Source organism: Pygocentrus nattereri, chromosome 30 (genome assembly GCF_015220715.1).
Source record: "Pygocentrus nattereri isolate fPygNat1 chromosome 30, fPygNat1.pri, whole genome shotgun sequence".
In the NCBI taxonomy this organism is placed as follows: domain Eukaryota; kingdom Metazoa; phylum Chordata; class Actinopteri; order Characiformes; family Serrasalmidae; genus Pygocentrus; species Pygocentrus nattereri.
The window spans coordinates 9,130,287-9,156,524 of NC_051240.1; the positions used below are offsets into that span (position 1 = coordinate 9,130,287).

The 26,238-nt window shown below is 37.4% G+C and overlaps 1 protein-coding gene across 1 annotated transcript; it reads left to right on the forward strand.

Annotated features, from left to right (window-relative positions):
- Positions 1 to 25,626, forward strand: LOC108424726 (transmembrane serine protease 6). The gene is made up of 18 exons (XM_017692917.2): positions 1 to 198; positions 2,217 to 2,349; positions 3,536 to 3,678; positions 5,399 to 5,466; positions 5,567 to 5,754; positions 6,661 to 6,702; positions 6,909 to 7,113; positions 7,390 to 7,526; positions 8,772 to 8,884; positions 9,071 to 9,180; positions 11,857 to 11,999; positions 13,026 to 13,124; positions 14,995 to 15,108; positions 16,783 to 16,899; positions 19,570 to 19,738; positions 22,068 to 22,339; positions 23,335 to 23,471; positions 24,235 to 25,626. Exons 1-18 carry the CDS (start codon positions 121 to 123, stop codon positions 24,394 to 24,396), a joined length of 2,430 nt encoding a protein of 809 aa, XP_017548406.2. The 5' UTR covers positions 1 to 120; the 3' UTR covers positions 24,397 to 25,626.
- The last annotated feature ends 612 nt before the right edge of the window (positions 25,627 to 26,238 follow it).

Genomic DNA, 26,238 nt, shown 5'->3' on the forward strand with positions numbered 1-26,238 from the left:
TGTCTGGACACAGGTGGCACCTAGACATGGCGCATTTCAAAGAGTGATACAGGCCTATTTTTATGGCTCGGGAGTGGATTAAGTGTGTTTTGATGGAGATGAGCTGAGTTGTGGGGAGTTATGGAGCTCAGGAATGGTGTCAGTGTGCTGAGCTCGGTGTACAGTGTGGACACAGCAACCGGAAACCTCCAAAGTCAGGTATGTGCCTCCTTGTATTAGGTTTAAATAACTGTAATTTATTATATAATGAAGCTGAATGGCCAATATGCAGATTGGACAGTGGATTCTGTTCTGTCAGTGTATCCCACTGGCAGGAATAGACGTATTAAGATCCTTGAACCTACGTAAATTGTGGATTTGTGTTTTCAAAGGCGTCATGACACTTTCACTTCTACTCAAGCATGTCGTGACAAAAGGAATCAACTCTTTTCTCTTCATTTTAGGCCTGCATTTAGTTCCCAAATTGTTTTTTTTTGGATTTCATTTAATTCAGCTCCTTCTTTGCTGTTGCTCATACCTCGCAACTGCAAGAAATACACTGGTTAATATAACAATGCTGATAAGCCAACTGGGCCATTTCTGTGATTTCTAAAGTGGAAAAAAATATATATTTTCATCAGTTCTTGGAAAAAAACAGGATGTGAATTATGAATTATGAAGTATGAATCAGCCCACCACTAGCTTTAGTATTTAATTTTAAATCAGTTAAGAGGCTCCACTGCACTTCTCAACACTCATCTTTAAAAAATATGCTGTTTTCAGCCACACTGGAGGACCTCTGAGCATGAACTGCATGAATGGCATCTCAGTGGGTTGAGGATTTTGACTAGATCAAATAATTTGTTTTGTAATAGTTTTGTTTCTTTTAAGCCATACATGCTTTTGTATCTTGCTGTATAAGCCCTTGCTGCTTCAGGTCATGGACTGATGGCTGCAGGACTTTCTGATAGAAAGCAAAATTCATGGTTCCCTCAATTATGGCGAGTCCCAGTCCTGGAGACAGCAAAGCATCCCCACACCTTCATACTACCACCACCATGTTTGAATGTCAGTGTGATGCTGTGATTGTGGAATGCAGTGTTAACTTTGTCACATGTAATGGGACACATGTCCCACAGATCATTATTCCAAAAGTCTTGTGGGTCATTAATTGTTTTAGTAAATGTAGGCAGTGGTTTTTTGCCTTGCCACATGAACACCTAGTCTCTTTCTAATGGTGGAATTGTGAATGCTGACCTTATCTGAGGTAAGCGAGGGCTGCAGTTCTTTCTGAGTTCTTTTTTGACTTCCTGGATGAGTCATTGCTCAGCTCTTTGAGGAATGTTGGCTGGTTAGACACTACTCAGAAGATTCCACACTGTGCCAAGATTCCTCAGTTTGGAGATAATGGCTCGTGCTGTGGTTAGGTGTCCCAGAACATTGGATACGGCTTTGTAACCCGTTCTAGACTGATATGTATCGGTAACTTTCCATCTCATCTCTACTGGATCACAGCATGGTGTGCTGCTTGTTGCGACTTTTCAGCCTTGATGAAAAGTTTTTATTTAATTGAAGTAATCATGCCTGGGTGTGTCTGATTTAATTGATCCCAATTATCAAATAAACGTGGTTAATTGGTTGATGTAAATAACTAGGAAGAAAATAACTTTTTCATAGTTTATGATGTTGAAGTTATCATAGTGTTTGATAACTTTTCCCCTTCAAGAAATAAAACGATCATTTAAAAACTGTATTTTTGTGTACACAAATAGTCTTTACTTTGTATTAACTTTTCATTGAAAATCTGAAAGAACTAATTGTAATAAATATGCAAAAATAGAGGATATCAGGGCAAATGCCTTGTCTCAGCGCTGTAGATAGATAGATAGATAGACGTACGTTATTGATACTGATGTGTTCATTGACCCATTGGTGCTACAGTAGCAAAAGAACATGCACAATTAAATAAACAGAATACATACATTTGTGACTGTCATTGTTTCATTACAGTAACACCACTTTTGATTGAGGATTGTTTTAAGTTCAGCTCACTTTTGCATGTCACTAATAAAGTCCCTTAAACACTACCTGCAGCCTACATGTTATTCAGATGAGGGTAACTGGAAGGGTTTCGGATTAGAAAATTATAGAAAAGATATTTTCTTTACCTAATATAGAATAAGTAAATGTAACTGTGTCCAGCTGAGCCGTGTAATTTGTTGCTGACCTGCCCACAGGTAAAACCTGACGATGACGCATTACCATCTTCCACACATAAATTACTCCCAAAGCAGATGATCACTTTGATCCTCCTCATCATCATCATCCTGATCCTGGCTGGAGGTTCAGCACTTCTCTGGTACTTTCTAGGTAATAATCAATCATATCAAGTATCATATTGTTATTGTTGTGAGAAGATGCTCTAGCTTTGGAATGGTAATTTTACAGGAGAAAAAAAAGTTAAACTTTTAGTGACTGTTAATGTAACAAAATTGTATTCGCAGTAATGTCTGGAGTATTTTATTTATTCATTCATAATGAAATGTTTACACAAAAATGACTGAAAAAAACATTTTTGATATGACAGTGTAATTTTTTGAAGAAGAATGATTTGTGCAACCTAAGTAGAGATTTTCTAACAAAATAACAGCATGTTTCAATTAACAAGCATCAGAAATCCAGAATGATATTTTAGTCTGATTTCTGCCAGAAAAAAGCTTAGAAAAGCAATAGAAAACTACACAATTGCTGTGGAGTTGTTTATGTTGCTGTGCTTACACCAGCATCTCTGAAACATCAACACAGTCCTGATCAGGCAGAGAAGCTGAGTTTTTCGAACTTTTTTTCATTGCATTTGAATTGTGGGAATCTGACTTTGATAAAAGATCATGAAGCCACAGATCTTTAGAATAAATAATCTTTAAAATGTTTTAATGTTTGCAGTCAAGGTGACACCCCATTTACATGAATTGAGTGCAGTACCTTCTGATGTCTCTGTACTATGGTTTAATATAAAGTTAAATTTAGTTATAAACATGTTATCAAGTGCAAAATCACCCCTAAATTGCTGAGCACACAGGAAAAAATAATCGTCAGCCACAGAGTTCTTCACAATTAATAAATGAAAACAGCTACAGACACATGCAAGTTAACATTGTGATGTCAGCACATTCAAAAAGCTGCATTTTGCCTGTCCACATGAAAATGATGAAAATAGCTTTTCACTCTGGAGAGGGCTTCCAAAACTTCTGTTTTAAATGAACAAAAATGCCCCTTTCATGTGAAGGGAAGGCCATAATGTAGAGAAAATGTATGTTTTCAAAAGTTACACATGGATATGTGTGGCTGAGGCCTCACTCACTCAATCATGTTTAGCAGGTTGAAGATTCTTTACAAGAGGGCACTCAAATAGCTTATGGTGCTTCATAAGAATGGTGCTTTGCCTCAGTGATGCTGTTCCCTTGTTTTATTTTATACTGCTGGTTTAATTTTGTAGATGACATTCACTCATGCTCTCTCTCTCTCTCTCTCTCTCTCTCTCTCTCTCTCTCTGTAGAGTATAGAGTCTGGGTGTTGGAAGTGAAGGTGCAGCAGCAGTACACAGCCCAGATCTCCATTCTTAACAGGAATTATTCCAGTGCTCTCTCCTCTCACAGCAGTCGAGTCTTTAGGGAGGAGGCGCGTGGAGTTCAGGCCATGGTAAGAACACTGTTCCTCTGCCACAATTTCCATGAACTAAATATATAAAGCAAACATAATAAAGTACACTACCAATCAAACACTCACTCACGTGATTGAATTTTAATGACATTTTAATCTACACATCCTTATCCTGCTGGGGTCCACAAACTCGCCCATGTGTGAAATTCCATCATTCCATACGTGTTTCTCTATCTTAGTGATAATTTAATGCAGAAACACAGTTTCAACATTTCCTTAATCTGTAGAGTCGCCCTTTTCACTCCATCTTATTGCTTGATTGTATTTGGAGTTATGAGGCTATGAAGAGTGGTTGAGATACCTCTCACTGTGTGTAACTGGTGGATTTGTTTGTCCATCTACATTTTGTGTCTGACCAATGGACAAAACTGACCAATGGAAATCACTATGGACTGCCCATTACACTGGAAACCCTTCATTCTTCATTCTGTCAACTTCTGATACACATGTGAAATGGCACGGAAAGAGTTTACTACTGCTGAAGCTGCTGCAGTTGTTTTGGAAATAGTGATAAAGATAACATAGCATTTTGATATGAAAGATATGGTATCATGTTCTATGGAAGAGCCTTTAAAGGATAATATACAAAAGATATACAAAAATTGAGAAAATTGCAAAAATCCAGACAATACCCTTAGACCTCAGGGCAGGGACTGGCAACATGCAGCCGCAAAGCCACATATATTTTTTTACTGCCCCATTGCGGCTCCACTGCAGAATCAGATTTTTTAGGTAAAAATAAAATAATCCCCCTTTGCAGTAAAATAATGCTCTGCTGATCATTCTAACATGGTTTTAACAACAAATGGTCTTAAACACTGGAGTTAATGTATAACTGCTAATACCCTTTAACCCTGAAGGTTGGCATGCAGAGTGCTGGTTACCATAGCAATGCAGACAAAAGGCTTGCCTAGCTAGTAGCTAACAAAATGGTAAGGGAAGTATTTAAGATGAACGTAGATCATTTGAAGACATGTGAGCTTATTTGGTTTCCTGATACATTTAATCTGCAACAAGAAACTGTCAAACACTAAAAAGTCACAATGCTGAAGTCTCATTTGTCAGCTTCTCATTCAAATTTCCCCATTCCCACATGCTGGCACCTCAGGCGCTGTTTAAGGTGGAACAGAACAATTTTAACCCCGAAGCTGGCAAATGAGAAGCTGACTCCTGCCTCATAAAAGTCGAATGTTGAGAGACATTTTACAAGACAATATTCTACTTTTATGGAAAGGTTTCCTGCTGGAGATGTGAGAAAAGCAGCTATAGCTGAGCTAAAGCTTAAAGCAGAGCAAAGTCTGCACTTTCATACATTTTTTAGCCTATACTAGTACATAAACACATACCAAGACATATTTACAGCAAGATGGTAAAATGGACATAAAATGTTGTGGCACCCAAGGTGGTTTGATTTTTAGTGAAAATGACTCTTAACATTTGGGTTGCTGACCACTTCTCCAGAGTTAAAAAGGGTTCTTCAGGGGGTTATAATAATTTTTATTATTATAAATATATCAATATAAATAAATATATTTATAATAAAAATAACGATCATAGAACCAAGACCACTATATGTTATGTTCTTCAGTTCTGCTGTTGTAACTGCATAAGAGCGAAGGACTCAGATTTATCATCGGTAGACTATTTAACCAGTGAGTTCTCAGCATTTGTCTATAAGTTAAAATGTTCTTGCTTTCAGGTAGAGAAACTTGTGAAGTCCACTGATCTGTCTCGCTATTTCAACTCCACCACAGTCTTTGCCTTTGGGTAAGAAATAACCTCAAACACACAGTTTGCTCTAGCTCATATACAGTTTGCTATTAGTGTTTTCCATAGTGACTTTATTCCATCTTGCTCTGTTCCACAGAGAGGGTAGCATAGTGGCGTATTTCTGGCTATTGTTGTCCCTGCCTGAGAGCCATGTTGAGAAGGTGGCGATGCAGAAGGTGAATGAGAGCCTGTGGAGAAGGCTGCAGAGCTTCAGAGAGAGAGGGGTTCAGGATACAGCAAACTATGAAAGCTATCTGCTACACCTGCCCTCATTCTACATAACAGGTAACACGATAACAGTAGAAGCTCTGTATCACATAAGGCAGTTACTGTTTATTATATTAGTAATCAAATAATCTACAAATTATTGTGATTATTCATAAAATAAACAAAGACCAAACTATAAAAATAGACTTATAGCTGCACTATGTAAATTATGGAGGTTTGGAGACCTCTCTGGTGGAAATGTGTAATTACATGTAACGTGTAGACTGTAACATCAGTTGTGTTTCAGAACCCTTCCCTGGGCAGGTGAATATAAAGATTGCGAATGTGCTGAAAGTGTATTCAAAGAGAGCTCAGTCAAAAATGGCTGAAAGAAAGTTATCATCATATCTTTATCAATACGATATTCATTTTGTATTTGAGTCCAAAACACTAAGCCAGACCTTTTCTCTTTGAGTCTGTGCGTGTGACATTAATTTAAAAAGAAGAATGATTTGGTCCGAAAAACTCTGGGGCCCCACCCCTCTGCCTTTTAGCTTAATGTTTCAGACTTTACAGGGTGACTTAGTAACGCTACTTCTTTAAGATTTAACAAAAACATCTGTCACAGTGAAGCTTTCAATGAATCAAAGCAAACCATGCATAGCCTTTAAAAGATTCCAAAACACTTCATGGGTTAAACAGATGTTTATTTATTTATTTATTTTCAAAATGCAGCATATTACCATATATCTGGCTCTGTTTCTTACTGTTATAAAGAGCAGCTGTAAAACTTTAAATGCACACTCATCATGCAAAATTGACACTTCTGATTCATGTGTTTTAATTTGATGTTTAATTTTGTGCATTCAATTAGTTGATTTTAATTTAAAAATGCTTAATTATTTTAATAACTTATTAAGATATTGTTTTTCTATTGTGTTGCATTACTATTTAGTCAAAGGCTTGTTTCATTTTGCTTTGCAGAAACCAAGCCCAAAGTTATAGATGTTTTGCAAGCTTCTTTTGGTATGACTTTTTCGTTTCTCAGTCCTCTTCTGTTGTTATGTGTGTCTGATCTATTTTCAACATGCAGTTGCCACTTGGGGTCTTTACGTTTCTGTTTTCTCCTTGTTGACTACCTGAGAGTTATTACTATGATGTTTGTTATTTGTTTCTGTGGAAGTTGTTTCCATCTCTCTCTCTCTCTTTCTCTCTCTCTCCCTCCCACTCAGATTGTTACCGGTACCAGTCTGTGGTCTCTAGCACCCCTGTGGTTTTGCGAGGGCCAAACACGCAGCGCTCATCCTGCCTGTGGCACCTGAAAGCCTCTGAGGGTTCCCAGCTGGAGCTGAGAGTGGAGTGGCTGCTGCCCGAGTGCAGAGATCGTCTTGCCATTTATGATTCGCTCGCCCCTGCTGACTCCACACTCATCACCTCGTGAGTCCCTGCTGCATTTTTTAACTCCTTAAACCCACTGAAACCCTCACTCTCATCACTACAGAACCTTCAGAACTACACCTTAGTTTCATAGCAGGGATTAAGTTGTTGATAGTTACTGAATCATAAGTCCAACATTTTCAGTATCTACTATGAACTTACTATGTGATTTCTGTTGTTGTGAGAATGAGGAATTCCACATACACACCCTTAGAGTTTAAAGGGTTCCTTGTTTTAGTAGTATTTCTCTCAGTCTCACCTCTCTCTCTCTCTCAGTCTGTATGGCTGCAGCAGGCAGGAGCAGGTGGTGCAGGTGTTGTCCTCTGCTGACTGGATGACTGTGGTGTGGAAGCAGGGCCAGTACAACTACAAAGACCCCTTCTCTCTCTCTGCTCAGGCCTGGCCCAACAGGAGTGAGTCCCTCTCTCTGTCACACTGACTCATAAGTGGTCTAAGATGATCAGCCCCCTTTTTTCTGTTAGCTATAAAACGCATTCTAGAATATATAATAGACTAACATCTTTAGGATGAATGCTTCTGTGTGGACATGGATTTTAGAGCTCAGGATGCATTCACTCTGATGTATCAGATTCCTAGTTTTAAACATTTACTGATTTCGGTTGGGATCAGTGAAAGATGGCTAGTGAGAGATGCTCAGAAGAAAGGCAATTGCATATTGGTTAACATGTTTACAACATTCTTTTTCCAGTGTTTTAATTGCTTTGACGTCTTTCCTTGATTTTCTATATATTGACTGTATATTTCTATATTTTAATCTGTAGATTTAAAAAATCATACATGTAAATATTACAAATGAAATGCTAAATTGTATTTTTTAGATGTGTTGTTTGTCATTGTTTCATGCAATACAAGTATTTTGGGAACAACCCGAGGATAAATTTAATGACATATAGCATACAGGTGTTTACAAATGACTGAACACCCCTGGTCAAATCCCATGCTTTGTTGATTGAAAATAAGTTAACACATCCTCTACAGAGAACACACTTATGTCATTATTCTCCAGTTTTACTGCACAATTTCTATTTATTTATTAAGTACATTTTGAAAAAAAATAAACATAAAATAGAAAAAATGTGCCATAAATTTCCCCCCAAAATCTTAAAGTCAGCAAAGAAACAGTAATTATTAAATATTAAAAATGGAAATAGTTTCTTCTCTAAAGAGAATATAGAAAATGAACAAAACATGATAGGACTATGGGTACCCAAAATTTTGCATATTAACATAATAAAGTTGTTTTAAAACATACCTGCAACCAAAGTAGGTTTACATTGCTAAAACACTGGGCTTCATTCACAAACCATTTTAACGAAGAATTTTTTTGGTAAAACCCACTTGCGCAAATTCAGACATTCACCAGTGTTTTTTTGGGGGGGGTTAGTTCTTAGGTAAGAACAGAATCTGCACACACTCAAGAGCAAAAAAGATGTGAACAGTTCTGTGGTTTAAGAACACATCGTGAATCTGACATTGACTTTTTTAGGACCTTTCACATTTAAGAAAAAATTAGGAAGATGTTGGTGAATGAGGCCCAAAGTTTCTAAACTTTTGAACTGTGGAATTTAAATGTACTTCATTATTTTACATAGGTTGTAGTGATATCTGTTTTTCTTTGTTTGATTCTTTGTATATAGATTGTTCCTACAACATTGATTTGAAGCCAAAGGAGGGAGTTCAGGGGACCTTACACACCCCGTTTTACCCCAGCTACTATCCCCCGGATACGAACTGTACCTGGCACTTCACAGTGAGTCTCACATTACTCTTGTGTTCACCGAAAATAAAGCCTTTGATGAGTGGATGGATGTTTGAGTGGACAAGTGAACCATTGTGTGGTTGAAAGGTGGATAGTGGATGGCTGCTGGATCCTCTAACAACATGATGTCTGGTACAGCTGTTTGTTAAGTCTTCTCAAAAAGCCCTGTGTTTATAGATGCCATCGCTGGAATATGGGCTGACCCTGGAGTTTGAGGGTTATGAGCTGAGTCGAGCTAGCTACACCAAAACCTGCACCCAAGGCCAGTGGCTCATCCAGAACCGCAGGCAAGCTTTAACACTAAACTACACACCCTAGTGGTGCACTATAATGAAAATTCTTGATCACACTTGGCCGAAAACCAAAAGTCAAAAGAAACGATTTTAGGTACAATTTTTGGATTTATTTTTGCTATTGAATTAGCATAATAATACTAATTTAATTTAATTACTTTGCTAAATAATATTAAATATTTAAAAGTTGTAAAATTCTGCAATTGCAATACTTCATGGTTTCTCAAAGGCATCTCCAGTTGAATTCCAGAACACCTTTGCTATAATGAAGGAAACCACCTTTTTTTAAAAGTATGTAAATACATGGACATAGACTTGGAACTCCTGTTTAGCCATCTAACGTTTCTCCAGCAGGGGGCGCACAAGTCATTCTAGCATTTGTTGTTTAAAGAAAAGAAACAGCCATAAAAGTCAGCATGATCTAACAAATACACATTTTCACAGAAGCAACTTTTAAAACCAGAGATAAAAAAGTTTGTTACCAAAAATATTTAGTTACTCAGTATCATTTCTGCAATTTATATTAGGAAATTTCTTAAATGTGTTAAAGCTAAAAAGCATGTAAGGCTGTATTGAAGGGAGGGGTAAGCTGCTCACACTGTCTGAATGAGGAAACAAACAGTGTCTACAGTTCTCATTTTCCTTAAAATTCATGGAAAAAAATACATACAAATTGTGTTTATGAAAATGTATGAAAATGGCCAAAAAATAGTTTTTGCTTAATGCATTTCAGTATTTGGAATAGTGCAATGTATTTCATGTGTATCTCACATTTTAAAAAATTGAGCTTACGTATTGCTTTTCCATATGGGCCAATTATTTTTTAAGTGATCAATTTTTACACTTCATTGTAGACTTGTGTAATCTTTTGCTTTTTTCAGACAAAATTTTTTGCCTTTTCTATTCAGCTGGTAATTTTCAGTGGTCAGACTTTCTAAGAAGTACTTTATAAGCAGTTTGCTTCTAAGTACTACCACATATGTTGCATTTTGCAAAGTTTTTGTCGTGTCTGACACTCTGCTGACAGAATCCCACCAACCATCTGAGATAAACTACACACTAAGACAGAGAGTTGTGATAAAGATGTACAATCTTTGGCTAAAATCACTACCATTCTCAGAATCTCTGTCTGCACTATTATTTTAAGAATTGGTTTAATCAGTATGATGGGAAACTACGTAAACTAGTAAAGTAAAGTGAACTAGTAAATTAATTCTTTACTAAGCTACATGATGTAATCTCTGCACACCCATGAGCACTTCAGCATGAGAATCTTCACACTAACATATTTTTAAAAAGTTATTCAAGATTTTAATTTGAAACAAGAAAGCTTTAAAATTTAGTAGTAGGTAAAGAAGATCTCCTTGATGTCTGGTACACCCCACAACCTGGGTTTCATTACACATATATCACATTAAATGGTTTTTCATACCAGTCAAGTGGGCCTTACATATTGAAGTTGAAAATTTTCAAGCCTAATACTTGTTTTCTGTTGCCACCTTGCCTCTTGGAACAGGGGTGCAAGGGGTAGTGGTTAAAATGTTCCCTTCAAAATGGGACAACCTTCAAATGAAGAACATTCCTTCATTATCAGGCTGCTAGCACTGCTCTGTAGGCGACCCTGCCAGTCTGCAGTGCCAGCAGAGGATGATAAAGTTCAGCAACTTTACTGCTGGGCTTTAGTTACATTTAGGGAATCATATGCCTTCCAAAAGGGGAGATAAAAATGATTTATTATTGCCCACCTCTAATTCTTCAGTGATATGCAGCTAAAGTCAGTTTTTTATCAGCTTCTCGTTCAAATTTTCCCATTCCATCTTAAATGGTGCAGCAGGCACATTCCAGCGCCTCAGGTGTCCAAAGTGACACATCAGCATACCACTAGCAATTTTATAGCTAGTTATGAAGAAAATGACCATAATACATTGAAATGACAAACTAAGACAATTTAATGGTTATCATAATTTTTTAACAGAAAAAATATTCACATTTGTGGGTTTCCTTGGTCTCTTGTGCAGCCATCTTGCCAAACCTTGTAGCCCTAACACTTTGCCCTACACCTATATCTCAACAAAAATCATGACACCCTACCCCTAGGCATGAACGTGTAAAATGGAATGCTAAGGGCTAAGTGATAGGGGACGAAGGGTGAAATGGGACTGGGCCTAGTAATGTGCTGTAGACTTTGTTCAGCCAAAGAGCTGATTTTTATTATTAAACTCAGGGACTCACATTGATGAATCAGCTGACCAATAGAGAGTCCAGATGAACACCCTTTTCTAAGACCCACCCCCTGTTAAAAAGCAGCAAAAGTCAGAAGCAAAAAATAAGTTTCAGAAGCAGAAGAGTGATTAAAGCTCCCAAAAAAATAAATAAATAATAAAGCAAAACTGACAAAAGTTGTGATACATTGAAGTCAGAATGAGTGAAAATTTAAGTTTAACTCTTATTATTTGTACTTGCAAAATATCGTGGACAGTTTAATACCCAATAATTTGCTTGTGCATTTCATTATTTTATTGGAAACATTTGGCACAAAATTAACTTCATAAAAAGTGTTTACCTGATAAAATGTATATACTAGTAAATGATTAGTAAATGCTGTGGTAAGTCTGTTGTGATGACGTCAATGAGCGAACTTGAGAAACGTGTGTGTGTGTCTGTGTGTAGAATGTGCGGTACGCGTGGTTTGCAGCCCTACGCTGAGCGGCTCTACCTCCACTCCTCCACCACTACCATGTCAATGACATCAGAGGTGTCCCTCACAGGGCCCGGCCTGCAGGTCCACTACAGCATCTTCAACCAATCAGATCGTTAGTTCATCTGTCAATCCTGCACACATAAACTCTATAGGACAAATGTGTGGAAGCCAGTGGTTACATTAAAAGTTACATAAATGTATCAACAACCAACACATCATTCATGAAATCTTGTTTTACCTTTGAAAGTTTTGGTGAAAAATCTCTTTTTTCCCCAGATGTAGTTGATCAGCCAAGACTTGGTGTTTAAATTTTGCTTCTTTAGTTTAGAGCTGAGGCTCTGAGCAGTCGGCTATATGGTGAAGTTTTAGGAGTGTTTATATTTTGGAGTAAGTTATACTGTATCCTAAACCATATCAACAAGTCTGTGGAGCCTTCATGAAGACCTGGATGCAGTTTCTGTAGGTTGAGAGAAGCTTTGCAGCTGTATTCACAGAAAAGATTTGGGTGACTATTGACTTCTAAAGAAAATTTAGACACCAAGCATTTTTTTGGCTGATTGACTACACTCTTAAAAAAAGATGATTCTTTAAGTGTTCTTTAATTTAAAAAATGGTTCTCTATTGAACCATGAACACTCAAAGAACCATTTGCATTACTAAAGGGATCTTTGCATTATGAAAGGGTTCTTCAGATTGATGCATAATATGCATGAATGTGTATCCATGTAGAACCTTTTCCAAAAAGGGTTCTATATAGCACCCTAAAGGGTTCTTCTACTGTTATAAGCTTGACATTGTAACAATAGTAGAACATTTTTGGGTAATTTTTGCTAGATGAAATCATTTTGACATCTACAGCACGTTCTCCATCGATCTGAAGAGCTCTTTGATCATGCAAAGGCTTCTTTGACAGTTCATAGCTGTATAGTGTTGTGTAGTGTAACTGCAGACATTCAATCAAACTCTTTTGTTCTGTGTCATAGATACATATTCAAATTATTTATTACTAATGTTTACTTTTATCAAAGCTAGAGTTGCTACTGAGGTTTAGCCTGTGGTGTCTGACCTGTGGACATTTTTTAATCTAGTGTGTGGTTGTATTTATCTGTGTTGTGTGTGTGTGTGTGTGTGTGTTTAGCGTGTCCTGGGCAGTTCCTGTGTAGCATGAATGGCCTGTGTGTGCCGGCATGTGATGGTATCTCGGACTGCCCCAGCGGTCTAGATGAGAGAAACTGTGGTAAGAATTCCACCACTGAGCTCACCAGTGTTGGGGGAAGCAAGGTAGAAAGTAACGATAATGTGATCATGTGTTTCTGTTACAAAGTGGCAGCATTAGAGTTTGTGGCATTACAATTTAAATTCTCATTGCTTTTGTTGCTACATCAAACACACTATAGGCTTCCGCAGCACTTGTGCTGACAGACAAACATTGCATAAAAGAAAATTTAGACGCACGAAGAAGAGAACATTTTTTAAAAAAATCAAAAATGAACTGGCTTTATAAGATGTTCAGTGCAACATGCATTTTTGAGATTGTGATGGGGAGCGAGGAGGCAGACGCAAGTGTTGAGATAAGCGAGATTTATTCAGGGCAAATCCAAAATCAGGGTTGAGACAGTCCAGGGTCAATGAGCCAACACGGATAGATCGGGGACCAGACATGATATAAACCAGAATCAAACAGAACCAGTATAACCAACGCAGCATATAACACCAACAACACAGACAGAGATTCAAACAAAGACCAGTAACCAGACCAGGGAAAACACAGGGCTTAAATACATAAGGGTAACAAGGGACAGGTCCAAACACAGGTGGAGACAATCAGGGGTGGAGTCATGAAACGAGGGGGCAGGGCTAGAAAAACAAAACATGCACATGGACAGGACTGGGAGGGGCCAAACGTGACAGAGATCTGATAAAATATGCACGTTAGCCTGTTTAAGGTTAAAAAATGGATTCTGGCCTCAGTAAAAACCTTTCCATCCATTCTTAGTCTGATAATTCTGAATTATTTTTATTTACTGCCACCACCATTCTCACTGCAGGTTTGTTCTGAGGAGTTTTAGCAAAGTTCTTGATGGGAGAAGTAGCATTTAGAGATGATTGTGATTGGCTGAGAGGTGTGGCAATCAAAGTTTTGTAATATAGATAAAACATAGAGTTGTGAGCAAAAGTTTGGGCACCCCGGCCATGTTTTCTTGATTTTCTAAGTGAAAATAAGTTAATGCATCCGCTACATATATAGAGTACACTTCAGCACATTTTAATGCACAAGCACTGCTCATTCACTAAATGAATGAAAACATGTGGCCTCTGCAAAAGGATTCACATGTTTTAGGCCAGACTCATAAAATGCTTTGCTGGATTTACTGTGACTTTAATAGCAAGTAGTGATGTGGCCACAGGTTTGGTCATTCATGAACAAGGATTACCAGCATGTTTTATCTCCTGCACATGCTGGTAGTAATATGACATACCGAAATTCTGTTTACCTGTTTACACTGATTTTATTATTTTAACTATTATTTTACAATGGCTGCATTTTAAACTTTAATTCATTCATTAATTTAAGTTCTTACTGCAATCACAAGCAAAATTAGAAACAAAATCTTATCTTATGTTAAAATCTAATTCTTACAATTAAAAGTTGAATTTCAAGATGTGAAGATGTGATTGGTTTCTAGCACAAAAATATTTTCTGATAAAGAAACTTGGTTTCTTGATTGAAGAATTGAAGCATTGAAGCATGAAGCATTCTCATCAAATAATTTACTATTATTTGTCAGCACTTTCCCTTAAATTCATAACTTGGTCTCTAAAAAGGTGTTTTTTTTTTACCATCAAATTCTTTTGGCCACCTTCACTTCACTTGGATTGGGTTTTTAATATATATGATTTTTATGAATCTGGCCCTTTGGATTTTCAGTTATTTCACAATATTTTAAACTCAGCAAATCAATAGAAATTATGCACTAAAATTGGCTGTGAAACGTCATATTTAAGTGTGTTCTCTGGAGAGAATGTGTTATCGGCTTTACAAAAATCAGCACAACATTTGTCCAGAGGTCGCTCAGTATTTGTTATAAGACTGTATTCGTTTGCAGTGTGTATTGCACAGTATAGGTGTCCAGAGGACAGTCAGTGTGTGGATTACTACAAAGTGTGTGACCAGCATCCGGACTGCAGTGACGGTGGCGATGAAAAAAACTGTACTCAAGGTATAACGCACACACACACACACACACGCACGCGCACGCACGCACATACGGACACACGCACACATACACAAACTCACACACACGCACACACACAGGCACACATGCACGCACTCTCTCTCTCTCTCTCTCTCTCTCTCTTCCTCTTTCACAGTAAAGAGGTTAGTAAACTGTCACGGGGGGGGTCCTCAAGGGTCCATCTCAGTACCTTTAGTCAGGGAACATAATTGTACCAGCATTTATATTTTCTATGTTGTACTGACCAGACGTGTGGACTCGAGTCACATGACTTCAAACTTTGTTCGACATTTGAGGCACAAACAGCAGTAAGTCCCTGCTGTGTATATTTCACATAGCAGTTAGCTATCTAGCTGGCTAACAAGCTAGCAAATTTAGCGACATAATGATAAACACCAGCTGATGTGAGCGAAGCTCTCTCCCTCTGTTCATCCCTCCTAGATGTTCCACCGTCCACTGTGAGTGACTTTACTGAAGCCACGACGTGTTCAAGTAGTGCGGGAAAGTGCCAAACACTCTGCTGATCAATACATGCAGAGCTACTGCAGAGTTCACACATGCTGTTAAATCTGCAGAGACCAGGTCCATATATTAATGCTTATGGGTTTAGAATGCGACATCATACAAGCTCCTGTAGGTGTCCCAATACTTTTTGTTTCCATAAAGTGTAGCTGCAAAGGGGGGCAGCTTCATATTACCGCTTATGGGTTTAGAATGGGATGTGATAAAAACTCCTGTAGGTGTAACGGGTACCAATACTTCCATATAGTGCAGTGTTTCTCAGCCTTGGTCTTCGAGGCCCACTGCTCTGCACATTATAGTGGTTTTTCTCCTTCAACACTTATTTGAACTCAGTAATGGGCTGGTAATGAGGTGATTAGTTGGATCAGGTGTGTTGGGAGAAGGAAAACAATGAAATGATCTAATTTCATATGTAAGTTATTTTTGTTTTAATAAATACAAACTTTAAAAACGTTAATGATTAATGTCAGTTTAATATACTACTAATCAACTGCATCGATTGTGTTAAATATTGAAATGACTTTACATCTGGTGACTTGACTAGAACTCAAAGTTTAAGACTTGGGACTTGACTCAAGACTCACTTGTATTGACTTGGGACTTGACTTGCAACCTGATTGTCTTACTTGAGACTTGAGACTTACTGGGTATTTGCAACTTAGTGACTTGTTCCCATGTCTGGTATTGACTCCACACACCCTGCCTCATTTCCAGGCTTTTTATTTTACTGTTTTGTTTTAAAACATTTGGTTATGAAAAGGTATAAATGTGTACTTCTCACCTGGAAAAATGTATTTAAGAAACACAATCGGACCTTATAACCACTGCTGTACATCTGATGGCAAATGTACATTGTTTGTACCATGATGTATAAAATATGTAGATGCACAGAACTTTTATTTCTGATTCTGCACACACACAGATTCTCTGAAAAAAGGTACTTTGAATCAGTTATACTTTTAAATTAATTTTATCAGGTAATCACATCAGACCTAATAAAACACATATACACTCACCTACACATTTGATCAGGACTGCAGAGTGGTATTAACGTTTAAACTGAAACATAAAGCCTCATTACTAAAGATAAATCCTCATTGATCGTGATTTGATCATGTGTGTTTGTGGTGTGTATAGGAGTTCCATGTACTGATATGACCTACATGTGCGCTGATGGGACGTGTCTGAAGAAGCCAAACCCTGCGTGTGATTTCATCACCGACTGCCCCGATTCCTCTGATGAAAAACACTGTGGTGAGAGACTTTAATGTGTGTTTGTGTTTTTGTGGGTTCATATGGTTAATGTGTTTAGCTGACGTAGAAAAGATCCCGAAACTAGTTGTAAAAAGAGCTAGCTGGAATTATACCACTGAGTATTATCAGTTAGAAGTAATTAGAGCTGGGTGATACGGCACAAATGTAACATTACAATATTTCAAGATGCTTTCACAATGCACTATATGTCATAAATCTGATGACATAAGACATTTAAATGTATAAAATCTAGAAAACATGAGAAGTAGAGCTACATTTATAAAACCGCTATGAATACAATGATTTATATTAAACATTTTATATGTTGTGCTTCACTGAATTCCATTAAACAGGACTAATTACGCTCTCTTATGCTCTCTCTTAATAAAAACTGACGATATCCGTAATACAGTCAGAAAAGCATATTGTGATGTATTTTGATATAATGTATCACAATAATGATAAATATCATCATACTGGACAGTCCTACTTATAATATATCTTACTGATATTATCAATATTATCTGCTGTTTGTTCAATGTGGGTTAGGATTGACCATAATGGACCACATTAAAACACAATAATATAAACATTTCCTTTTAAGGGGCTTTCCAACCTAAAATATGCTAATATATTATTTTTTTGTGTTATGAAGTATTCTTTAGTGTAGCATTATATCAGTTTGCCTGAATTCACCATTTTGTGTCCTTTTTGCTTCTTTATCCTTGAGTGTTTTCACACTTCATTACCCAGCATGCATTACACAAATAATGCATTGTGGAAAGCTACTGGTTTAGAGGTTTACTGGTTTATACAGACCTGATATTTGGCTTCTGAGCAGAAATATTAGGTATGTGGCTATAGTCCTGAGCTCAAATATCCACCTCAAAGCAGCTGTAGCTTCACAAAAAAAGTTCCTCCCACATTCAAGATACATTTTCAGAAGGGGCTTTTCTGGTCATTAAAACGGGAAATTCAGTTTTGTGACTCAAGCAGAACTAGTGCTATGAAAGGGTCTTTGCATGATGTGATAGAAGAGCCACTTTTGGTTCCCTAAAGAACTTCTCAGTGGATGGGAAATGATGTGCAAGTGTGAAAAACCTTTTAAAGTTTAAAGGATCTCCACATAATGCAAAGGCTCTAGGAAGAATTTTAAAATGATATCAGAGTGCTTTAGGCTTTTATAAGGTTCTTCGGTAACACTTTCTATGAATGTCACGTTTGTAAGCATTTATAAACACATTTATAATGTGTTATAATGCATTCATAAGGCACCATAAACATGGCTATAAATATTTTCAAATATACATTACATGTTATAGCCATGCTTATTATGCATTATAAATTGTTAACATAATGCATTATAAGTAGTGTTCATATATTATAAGAGCTCAAGTTGTATTTGTTTGTTCTAAGTAAATTCAAGCTTGTGGCCAGTCGTGGGCTGGAGGTCAGGGAACTGGCCCTGTGACCGGAAGGTCGCCGGTTCAATCCGACAGCACATGACTGATGTGTCCTTGAGCAAGACACCAAACCTCCCAGTTCCTACCCGGGCAAGTGCTCGGGCAAGTGTTCTCACTGCCCCCTAGTGTGTATTCACTAGTGTCTATGTGGTGTTTCACTTCATGGATGGGTTAAATGCAGAGGTGAAATTTTCCTGTTTGTGGGATTAATAAAGTATCACTTAACATACTGTACTAAAGCCTCCACCAGTGTTAAGAGTGAGGTTTCAACTGAAGTATTTACTGAAACACTAAAACATACACAATAAAGCACATTACAGGCTTCAAATGTCAGAGTTTAAACTAGAGCTGCCATCAGTCTTGTTTTACCCAATGAAAGTCAATGGTCACCACTGTTAATGTACATCACCGTTAGCATGGTACTAACTTAACACTGCATATCCAATATTATACTGTTTGGAGCATCTGAATATTCAGTACCGAAGCCCCAGAAATGCAGCCCTAACAGCACCAGCGGTGAAAAGATATTGGAAATCTCAAGTCAAGTCGAGTCAAGAGGCTTTTATTGTCATTGCATCTATATACAAGTACACAGTGGAGTGAAATCTGTCTTTACTTGACACACTCCAAGATGGGACTGACTTCTTTGGCACTGACAGTATAACATGTTATTAACACTACTTATAATGCATTATATTAACAATTCATAATGTATAATAAACATGGATATAAAGTGTAATTCAGTGTAAATAATTTTTATAAAAATGTATAACCATGTTTATAATGCCTTATGAATGCATTATAACATGTTATAAATGTGTGTATAGATGCTTACAAACGTAACATTCATAGAAAGTGTTACCAGTTCTTCACCCTCATCTCTTTTTCAAACATGGTTCTTTAGGGAATAACTTTTGTTGTGCAAAGAACCTTTTTCTGGCAGGCTTGTTTTGTAGCAGATGAAACAATGTTTAGACTTTGGTGGTGTTGCTCGGTGAAGAGTTCATTTATTAGCTGTAACTTGTTTAATCTTTGAGATTGTTTATTTTATGTGATTAAGATCTTTATTAAATGCTGAGGTAAACAATTCAATTTCATTTCAGTAAATATAAGCATGAACTGTTACCAGAGAACTCAAAGTGTCTTGCATCAGTATTGAATTAAAAGAATCTTGCCTCAGTAAACAGAAACGTGTCTGTCTTTGCAGACTGCGGCCTGCGGCAGTTCAGCACCAGAGTAGTGGGTGGAGTCAGTGCAGTGGAAGGGGAGTGGCCATGGCAAGCCAGCCTGCAGGTCAGCGGGCGACACATTTGCGGGGGAGCGCTCATCTCCGCCCAGTGGGTGGTGTCTGCAGCACACTGTTTCTATGACGACCAGTGAGTTTGATTAATGTGATTTAGTACAGATGCTTGGGGCATTTAGCTGAAACTTTTATTGCTGTTATTTTTTAATTAAAAGCAAGGTTTTGTTAATACAAAACAGTTAGAGGCATTACAGAGACTAATTCCAGACAGTCCCTGTGGTGGCTAACTTAGTGGTTTATCCGCTAAGAACTTTCATGTAAATGAACACAGGCACAACTTCATAATTGACTTAAGCAGCACATTATAATCAGGTGTTTTACTCACATGCTTTTTGTATGAAAGCCTTTTTTCACCCGGCTTCATCCCAAAACACACTGAAAAGCATATAAAAATAGTGCACCACCATTACAAGTGCCTTCATTAGTTTAGTTTATAAAGTGTAGGAAGTGCATTTTTTGTCTTCTGATTCTGGTTCAAACTGTAACTAATTAGGTTTAAAGGATGCCTTATTTTCTTCAGAGTTTGATTTAATAGGTCAAAATAATGAGTAAGAAATTAGTTATTAATTTTTGAGAAAGAACATGAGAAGGTGTCCTGTTTTGTAAAAAGACGATACATTTTGACACAACAAATAGGATATTAATGGTTTGGTGGCTTGAGCTGAACTTCAGTTCTGTGCTGAGTGCGTTTAGAATTCATGTGATTTTGTAAAATCTCTCTTTAATTTCACAAAGTGTTTCCTGCTTGATTGGGAACTGTATGATTTTGAACTTTTGGTGAGCATATGCTGCAGGGATGTGGACGGGATGTGCAGCAGTACCCCCAGATTTCAGGGTTGGTTGCAACTGCTAATAATAATAATAACAATAATAATCATCATAATAATAATAATAATCATAATAATAATCATAATAAAAGATCTGAACTTGATACAAATTTGAAAGTAGTAAAGACCTATATCTTAGTGTTTCTCACAGGATGTTGTGTGACTATGGTGGGTGAACCTCCCTCTGACTCTCTAGGGGTGTCCAGGGGCATGAACCCCTAGAAGAGAATTTTGTATATTTTACAATTAAATGCATCAGTCTGGTAAACATTGAGAGAAAAAAAAAACTAATTTTAGATATATGAAGAACTTTGTGCTTTAGTAATTTCATTTAATCACAAACACACTGGTTGTATGGCTTTGATGATGATGTCGTCTACAAAGCATGGTAAAGGAGTTTTACAGTTCAGTCAAACAGTTTTACAGTCAAAACAAAAACATTTATAGCTTTTCACTTTATTTCAGCATTTAAAGAAATTAATCTGAAGAAGAAATTAATCTGAAGTAGTTAAATCAATTGTGGTAAATCAACCCGTTTATTTAAAAATACTGAATAGAGTATATACAGATTTATATAAAGAATAATTGAATTTATGCCAAAAATAGGCTTATTTTTACTGAGCCAAACTGTTCACACTTTTAAAGTGAGGAGAAGGGAGTCAGACACACTGACAGTAATGTTTATCATTGAGTGCATTTACATGCACTTAATAGTACAATAACTGTTGTCAGTAATCCTATCAACGTGTTTACATGCACTTGAGTAATCAGATAATAGAAAACTCAGAAATCAGTAATCAGATTTCTGCTTTGCAAACAATAAACAGGAGACGTAAATGTAACATAAATCTCAAACTTCTTGCTGCAGCTTCTTTTAAAACATGCAGGCACTTTACTGGAAATATGAACATATATCATCTAAAGGATGATTTAAATCCTTCATTTTGTCAAGCATGTAGGTGGTTTTAGTGTTGTGCCAAAAGTGTTTTGCTGCATCTCATGTCAATGCTGCTTGCTTATTTCCAATACCACGATCTGTTTTGCACTGAGAAATCTGAAAGAAATCAGAGTAACAGGTTACATGCACTGAGAAATCTGATTACTGAGCTAAAATCCTGTTCTCTTTATCAGATTTCTGAATTGGACTTCTACATATACTCTGATCTAAGAGTGTGCTATTTACATGACCCTTTGAATAATCAGATTCCTGCAAAAATCTGAATATGATCGGATTACTGAGTACATGTAAATCAATGATAGCTTCTGCATTGAAGTTATTCGTTTGCTGTCTTGTATTGATAATGATAAGATTGTGTTTGGACTAGTGGATAACTGCAGTGGATACTCAAAAGGTAATGTTACTTACCAAAAATCAAAAATCAGGTAGTAGGAAATGTTTTGCCAAAGCAACAAGGCAAAGCACAACATTGTTTACATTATTATGAGAAGTGTAAAGATATTTTCAGTTCATTTTGAAACTGGGGCAGGACCAGTCAGACTGTGACGGGCCACCACAGTGTTCTTCCTCAGTTTCTCATTTTTGATTTCTCTATTTTTCTTCCCACCTTCTCTCAGTCTGTACTCCCCCACTGTCTGGACAGTGTATTTGGGTAAACTACGTCTTCGGGGCACCAGTCAGATGGAGGAGGCCCTGCGCGTGTCCCACATCCACCTGCACCAGTACTACGATGATGAGACCCACGACTATGACCTGGCTCTGCTCAGGCTTGACAGACCTGTGTCCTCAGGGACTCTCGCGCAGCCTGCTTGCCTGCCCTCACATATGCACCAGCTAGAGCCAGGACTGCTGTGCTGGGTCACAGGCTGGGGGGCGCTCAGAGAAGGAGGTGAGGAGAGACAATCTAACCCTGTAAGACCTGAATATCATGATATGATGGTCCTGGATTGAAACCTATACAAGATCAGCATGGTAATAACAGTCCTGAGTTAATAGAGGCCCCCCAGAAATGACTTTTGCTAGCCTTTTAGCAAGCTAGCTAATTGACACGACATGTATTGTATATGTTCCATAGCTAGCTAGCTAATGTTAGCTCAGATAGGCACAGACAGCAAGACATCTACTAATGCAAAATACTAAGGCCAAATAACATTTCTTCTTTTTACCCCTACACTCTGTTTTCGAGTGTCACTCTAACCTCTTGGAACAGAGATACAAAGGGTAGTAGTTGAAATCTTGCCCTACGAAATGGGATGACCCTAAAATAAAAAGAAAAAGAAAAAAGAAAACATAGCATTAGCTTCATTAACAGGCTACTAGCAGTGATCTGTAGCTGACCCGGCCTGACTTCTGTGATAGGAGAGAAGGGAAAAGTTCAGCAACCTTGCTGCTGGGCTTTAGTTACATTTAGGGTAACATATGGTTTCAAAGAGGGGCTATGAGGCAATTATGTATTATTGCCCACCGCTAATTCATTAATGATGCGAAGCTGAAGTCAGCTATTATTGTTCGATTCTCCTGTTCCACCTTTAATGGAGCAGCAGTTACATTCTTAGTTAGCTAGCTAATGAGACATTGGCATGCTGTTAGCAATTTTTATGCTTGTTACAAAGAAAACAACCATAATACATTGAAACCACATTAAACTAGATAATACAATGGTCATCATAATTGTTGTAATGGAGAAAATACTCAACAAAAATTGGGACACCCTACCCCTAGATGTGAACATGCAAAACAGTGGGCTAAGGGCTAAGTGGTAAGGGCAAGGGGTGAAATGGGATTGGGTCTAAGAGTCCTCATTTAAATGAGTCATGCAGATCAAAGATTTTGTTACAGTTTAATGAACTGAGGAGTCCGTCTATCACTTTGTCTTTCTCCCAGGCAGCACAAGTGACGTCCTGCAGAAGGTGGATGTACGGTTGGTCAGCGAGGATGCTTGTGTCCGTTCTTATGGATACATTATCACTCCCAGAATGCTGTGTGCTGGCTATCGCAATGGAGGGAAAGATGCCTGTCAGGTAAGATACATGTTGAGATTCATAATGATGATGAATGCAATGATCACTGTTATAAATTTATGCCCTGTAGCAAACAGATATGAGCATGAAGAATCAACAGCACCAAAAGGGTTCTTCTATTGTTACAAGCTTGACATAATATTAATAGCAGAAACCTTTTTGGTACCGTATACAACCAGAAAGATGTTATATAGAACCATAAACAACACATTCTAAGAAAATATTTCACCATGCACAGAACTTTTTAAGCATGCAAATGGCTAATTGAGTTTTCATTAATCTATAGAGAACCACAGTCTTTACTGTGTGGTAAAGACTGTGTGGTATATAAACTACTTGAAGTAGTTTAGACCTGTCACAATCGTTCAATTAATTGAGGATTAATAGCCTTTCTAAATTATGATTAGCAATTTAAAAATAATTTTTTGTTTGTTTTTGTTGCATGCAACTTATAAAGTACACTATAAGTATAAAGCATCCAACTTTGCTGATTAGCTATTTGGTTTTCTATCAGTCGATACTTAGTAACTTGCAATTGAGGACAGACAACAGCTCAAGCTCAAATAAAGAAACATATAAACAAATGTTATTCACTGCTGCCCTCTAAAGGCATTATCGCACCTGAAGTTGTAACTTTTGTTGATGTGTGTCAATAAATATGTTTTTGCTTTCTTTTATTTATATGATTTTACCTACAACCCAACTGAAGAAAGTGTATTTGATTTCCATTCTGTTTTTTTGTGTTTTTTCTCTTTCCATTCAGGGAGACTCCGGAGGCCCTTTGGTGTGTCAGGAGCCGTCTGGACGCTGGTTTCTGGCTGGTGTGGTCAGCTGGGGTCGTGGCTGTGGCCGGCCAGATTATTACGGAGTTTACACTCGCATCACCAGACTCAGCGGCTGGATAAAACAGCTCATCTCCACATGAAGAACAGGCTTGATTGACACAATAGGAGTGAATGCAAACAAAGAGATATCACTGCACTCATTGATGAAAGGTTCCAATGGACGTCTATGGCTGACGAACATTTAGAAGCGAACTCAGCCTATTTACCCCATAAGCACACATCCTGTTTTATTTCTGCTTAATTTGATGGCTAAGATGTAAATAGTCATTCAGGGTGGTTTGATGTGAAAAGGATCACTGTAGAGAAACTTACCGACTTCTTTATAATTTTCTTTATAAAGCCCTTTATAAGGGCTTCAGACGTCTGGTTCATCAGCACCATTATGAACAATTCTGACTCAGTAAGTTTCTCTGTAATGGAGCAATTCATATCACACATCTCTGAGCGTTTTGTTTATATCTTAGCTATTTAATTATGCAGAAAAAAAATACTAGATGACATAAGAAGGTGTAAATATTCAAAAGTATGGATGATAAAAATCAGTATTAGACAGAGTGTCAGTATTAATATTATGTTTTCATACTGACACCATTTTTCTTTCAGCAGCTAGCCTGTGTTTGATATTTCTTTCGGACTCAAGGACACCCTGTTTAATAAAACAGGTCAATCTGTTCTCAAATCAAACAGCCGTTTGACATGTGGTCAGACTCTTTACACTGGACTGTAGATATACTCTAATATTCTACTGTAGAGTTAGATACTTCTGGGTGATGCATGGGCAAATGTTGTCTTTTATAATATTGTAGTGATTAAATAAACTACAATCCACGTATGATGGTTTTATATTGTTAAAAATAAATATGTTTTAAAATTGTTCAGGCAGCCTATTTCTAGGAATATATTACTTAATAGGAAAGAAACAAAGAAACAAGAGAACTCTGCGTTGACATGAGAGGAATTATAGAAATTCCTCTTTTTTTTCATTTTTAGTTGAAGCTTTCTAGGTGCAGGTTTATAAGAGGTAAAGGAGTGTATGTATGTGTTTAACTGTGGATCAATGGCAAACCAGCCTGACTGTCACCAGTGGACAAACAGACTAAGTCAGACTGTTCAACTTGCAAAAAAAGAAAGGAAGGAAAAGAAGAAAAATCAGTAGCGTCCAGACCTGCAGAAGAATCCCCAGATTCGGCGAATGTTGGCCAATGAATTAGCAAGCTGACTGCTAGTGAGGTTGCTCACATTAACGTTAGATACATAAAAAAGCCATGTTGGCCAGTGTGCACTAGTAGAAATACAGGAAATGAATAAAACCTCTTGTTTTGTCTGTCATTTTTAATACAGCTTTAAATAACACAGGGGTGTCCAAAGTCCAGCCCCAGGGCCAAATACAGCCCAGGGATAGTTTTAATTAACCTGTGGCTTCTGTGTTAGAGTGTGTTTTAAATAACCCACCAGACAATACACTGCAGTTTTTCCTTGTACCTGATGGTGGCAGCAGTGCCATTCAATTACAGTGTCCTCTCACGGTCTAATTACTTATTACAGTGTAATGTAGCGCACTGTGTTCAGTCAACTCTTCACCCCATTTGGGGTCAGCGAACTAATGCAACTAAGATATATAAGATATGAGCGGAAGAAAGATATAAGATAAGAGCCAAAGAAAGATGTAAGATATGAGCCAAAGAAAGATATAAGATATGAGTGGAAGAAAGATATAAGATATGAGCCGAAGAAAGATATAAGATATGAGCCAAAGAAAGATGTAAGATATGAGCCAAAGAAAGATATAAGATATGAGCCGAAGAAAGATATGAGATATGAGCCGAAGAAAGATATAAGATATGAGCCGAAGAAAGATATGAGATATGAGCCGAAGAAAGATATAAGATATGAGCCGAAGAAAGATATATGATATGAGCCGA